The 4081-nt window shown below is 44.7% G+C and overlaps 1 protein-coding gene across 1 annotated transcript in view; it reads left to right on the top strand.

Moving 5' to 3' along the window:
- The window catches only part of LOC104492392 (transcription factor SOX-5-like), a gene marked incomplete at its 3' end in the record, with an annotated part of 118839 nt that overhangs the window by 88195 nt on the left and 26563 nt on the right, over positions 1-4081 (top strand). Inside the window, exon 5 of the mRNA XM_010134949.1 lies at positions 1425-1571. Coding sequence (XP_010133251.1) covers positions 1425-1571 — 147 coding nt within the window. The remainder of the gene's footprint in view (positions 1-1424; positions 1572-4081) is intronic.

A 4081-nucleotide genomic window follows, 5' to 3' on the forward strand; every position in this document is an offset into this window, starting at 1 on the left:
AAGAGAGGGAGACTAAACAGAAAAGGATGGATAAATGGTGATTAAGAAGTACAGAAGAACAAGGAACAAGCACTGCTCAAAGCAGAGAAAAGAAAAAGGATGCAAAACCGAAAAGAGTAGAAAGTCTGAAAATAATACAAAGAGTGAAAAATAAATAAAAAATTGGTGCCTGGTTACACCTAAAAGAGCAGAAGTAGATTGTTTCTGATTATGTGAAGGGGCTAGGATTGTGCACCAGTGAAGGGAAGAGTTTGTGCAGGGAACCACAGCACAACGTTCATGGTTGTCCAAGACTCAGAGCAGTAAATCTTGCCCATTCAGTGAAGTGTTTGCTACAAGGCCTAGGTATTCTGAACTCACTTTAGAAGCATCTCCTTTTGCACAGCTCCGTGTGGAATACTCCTGTAAAGAATACTGTCTTTCCTCTTTCAAACTTGATGGTTTGGGTTAGCATTTCTTTGTGCCCTCCAACCTGATTTTGTTCTTTTGTCAGCATATACAATTTACTAAAAAACCAGCAAAACTAAGCACCACGAACCAGACTTCTTAGACTGGTTATAGTGAGGCCCTCTTGGTTTTTTCCACTTCCGCTTCCATGTTCCTGCATGTTATCCCGTGTCACATGGCATCTCAGAAACTCTGTTAGCACCTGCAGGCAGAGAGCACCAGACTGTGATTTTAAGTATTCACAGGCTAATAATCAAATACGTGTTTCACGTGCCTTACTGGTTTAGTTTTGAAGAGAAGAACGTTGCCACCATGTATCTGCTTTGCATGTATCACAGAAAGGGTTCTTAGTCTTAATTGGAGCTTCTGATTGCTAATGGACAATACATTACCATTGATACATATCTATCTATATTGACTGTAGTGGTTCCCCAGAACCTGACTGAGAGTGGACTCTCACAATAACCGCTAAACAAAATTTTGACATTCCCTTTCCCAAACACCTTACAGCCTGTGCAAACAAGGCAAACCTAGCAAGTAAGATAAAGAAATGTAAAATGGTAGCACAGAGACCGCTATATCAAACATCACGTGAATTTCACAGGGGCTGATGCATATTATTGGTGGAGATGCTGTTATGCCAAAGTCATCTCATTAAAGGAAAGGTTGCCCGGTGGCCCAGGCAAACCATAAAAATTTGCTTTTGCTCCTTGTTTGGAATCCCTGGACACACAGGGAAGCTGGGACATCTCTCATAATGACGTCTGTCATTCATCCCCTGAGGAATGAGTCACAAAAGTTGAGATGACAGTTCCCGACTTGAAATATACCGATGTGCTATATAAAAATACATATTAGAAGGAAAATACATCATCTGCAGTAGGAGAAATTTTGGGAAAAATACTTAATTATTGATGATGTCTCTCATATCTCTCCCCCACCACCCCTCCCCTTTTTTTGTTTGTTTGTTTTTACAGCAGTTGTATGCTGCCCAACTTGCTGCAATGCAAGTGTCTCCAGGAGGCAAGATACCTGGCATACCCCAGGGAAACCTTGGTGCTGCTGTATCCCCTACCAGCATCCACACAGACAAGAGCACAAACAGCCCTCCACCCAAAAGCAAGGTACTGTACCAGGCCCTGCAGTGTCGTGTTTCTGACGGTGTGGGTGCTTCCATGTGGTTTTTTCTGAAGGGTCTCTGTGTGTCTCTCACTTGCAGGCAGCTTTGATCTCAGGATGGCTTCCTGAAATAGGGGGATATAAGTAGTGCCATTTTTCCAGTGGGAGGACCTCAGCACAGAAATACCAACCGACTGTGCATATGTGATGTCAGTCACAGACAGCCTCAGCTGAGATCCCATGGGTTCCCTTGCACGGGAACCTAGCTGTCACACTGCGGTTTATTCCTTCTTCAGTAACAGGTAGCAGGCTGAGGTGTCCAGCTCCTGTTCCAGCACACAACTGTCATTACCTTTCAGAATGCTAAACTGGAGTCAGGTTACCAGTGTGTCAACAAGAGACAGAAAGCAGGGCACCTCCTCTGTGGCCAGATCCTGTCCTGGGGTTCAGTGGGAGTTTGTGGAGGAACAAGTCTACAAAGCAATTCTGTTCTGTCATGGAACAGGGCTGGAATCTGTCCATTAAGCAATGGGCTTTGATGAGTAATATTGGTCATAGCTGGGCATTTAGGCCTGTACTTATTTAAGAGGTCAAGCTAGCAGGTTGTAGTCACATCTGTGTAACGCCATCAGTGCATGACTAGTTATACCTAGAAAAAAGATACAGAGTACGTCCAGTGGAAGTAGACGAGCTCCATGGATGTCACAGCTGAGCAAAAGTAATGGGTCAAAATCGAATGGCACATCTTAGGTGTTTCAAAACAGCAAGAAGGAATTCAGGGAAAAGGTCCCATTTTGGTGACAGCAAGAGCTCAATAAACCTACATCCTTCCTTTTTGTTAGTGTCCTCTAGCGTGCTGTCCATGTCCTTTATCATGTCAGAAAAGATTCCTTGAATTGACAGTAGTGTCTTGTTTTCACCCTAGCAGTAAAAGAGCACAGATTAAAAACAACTGAACAAATAGATAATACCATTGTCAGCTCAGTGAGATACATGTTCAAAGAATGAAAGAGGTGGTGTGGATCCAGCAGCTGCTGTGTTAATGAATCAAGCTCTGGATCTATGTTTTCTTTCTTCTCTCCTCAGGGCAGACTTTCTGACTCCCTGTAGTTTATCCTTGGCTTTGCCTCTTCTTCCCAACTGCCCATCAGAAGGTGACCTGGGGGTGTTGGTCGACAGCTGTCTGACTGTGAGCCAGCAGTGTGCCCAGGTGGCCAAGGAGGCCAACAGCATCCTGGCTTGTATCAGCAATAGTGTGGCCAGCAGGAGCAGGGAAGTGATTGCCCCTTGTGCTCAGCGCTGGTGAGGCCATGCCTTGAGTACTGTGTCCAGTTTTGGTGCCCTCACTACAAGAAGGACATTGAGGTGCTGCAGAACGTCCAGAGAAGGGCACCGAAGCTGCTGAAGGGTCTAGAGAACAGGTCTTGTGAGGAGTGGCTGAGGGAACTGGAGTTTAGTCTGGAGAAAAGGAGGCTCAGGGGAGACCTTATCACTCTCTACAATAACCTGAAAGGAGGCTGTAGCGAGGTGGGAATCAGTCTGTTCTCCCAAGTAACAAGTGATAGGACAAGAGGAAGTGGCCTCAAGTTGCACCAGGGAAGGTTTAGGCTGGATAGTAAGAAAATTTTCTGTACAGAAGGGGTTGTTAAGCATTGGAACAGGCTAACCAGGGGAGGGGGTGAGGCTGCCCAGGGAAGCGGTTGAGTCACCATCCCTGGAGGTATTTAAAAGATGTGTAGATGTGGCGCTGAGGGTTGTGGTTTAGTGGTGACCTGGCAGTGCAGGGTGCATGGTTGGACTTGATATTGAAGTTCTCTTCTGACTCAAATGATTCTGTGATTGCTTTATATAGTATAGAGCAAGGAATCACAGAGCCATGCAGCGCTTGATGATGGTTTGGGGTGTTGGTCTTTTTCTTTTTTTTTTTCCTCCAAAAAGTCATCCATGATAACAAGACATTTTTGTCATTTTAGAAGGGTATTTTTTTGTGTGTGGCTAGCAGCTTGCGACCTACTACACTTAAAATCCTGGTGGTGTTCTTGGATCTCTTGTGCATGAATAGAATGTCTGATGAGGTCCGAGGTGACACAGTATTTATTTTGTGGCAATTGCGGAATTAGAAGGCCTGCCATATCTACCAGTAATGTCAAGCATAACTGTCTTACTGGCAGCTGTCAAGATCTGCTCTGTTGTCCCTTGTGTTTTATTGCTTTTTCATATTCGTAGCTGTTTCGGTGCCTTTGGCTTGCAGTTCTGTAGGACACAAACAAAACTTATTTGCAAATTGCAATTAAAAAAAAAATGGGCCAAAAGGAAAGGAAGGGGACTCCAAAAGGCTGTAAAATTGTGCAGCGTGAGCCCTGTGATGCATGCTGTTTTCAATCTGCTGTGTGCCAGTTGGAGGCTCAGAGAGAGAGTGAGAGAAAGAGACGGGATAATGCTGAGAAATGATAGAGTGGCTGTGACCTCCAAGCTCAGCCTGGAAATCCAAGACATTGATTTCACTTAGCATTCC

The sequence above is a fragment of the Buceros rhinoceros genome, unplaced genomic scaffold (genome assembly GCF_000710305.1).
Source record: "Buceros rhinoceros silvestris isolate BGI_N320 unplaced genomic scaffold, ASM71030v1 scaffold5614, whole genome shotgun sequence".
In the NCBI taxonomy this organism is placed as follows: domain Eukaryota; kingdom Metazoa; phylum Chordata; class Aves; order Bucerotiformes; family Bucerotidae; genus Buceros; species Buceros rhinoceros.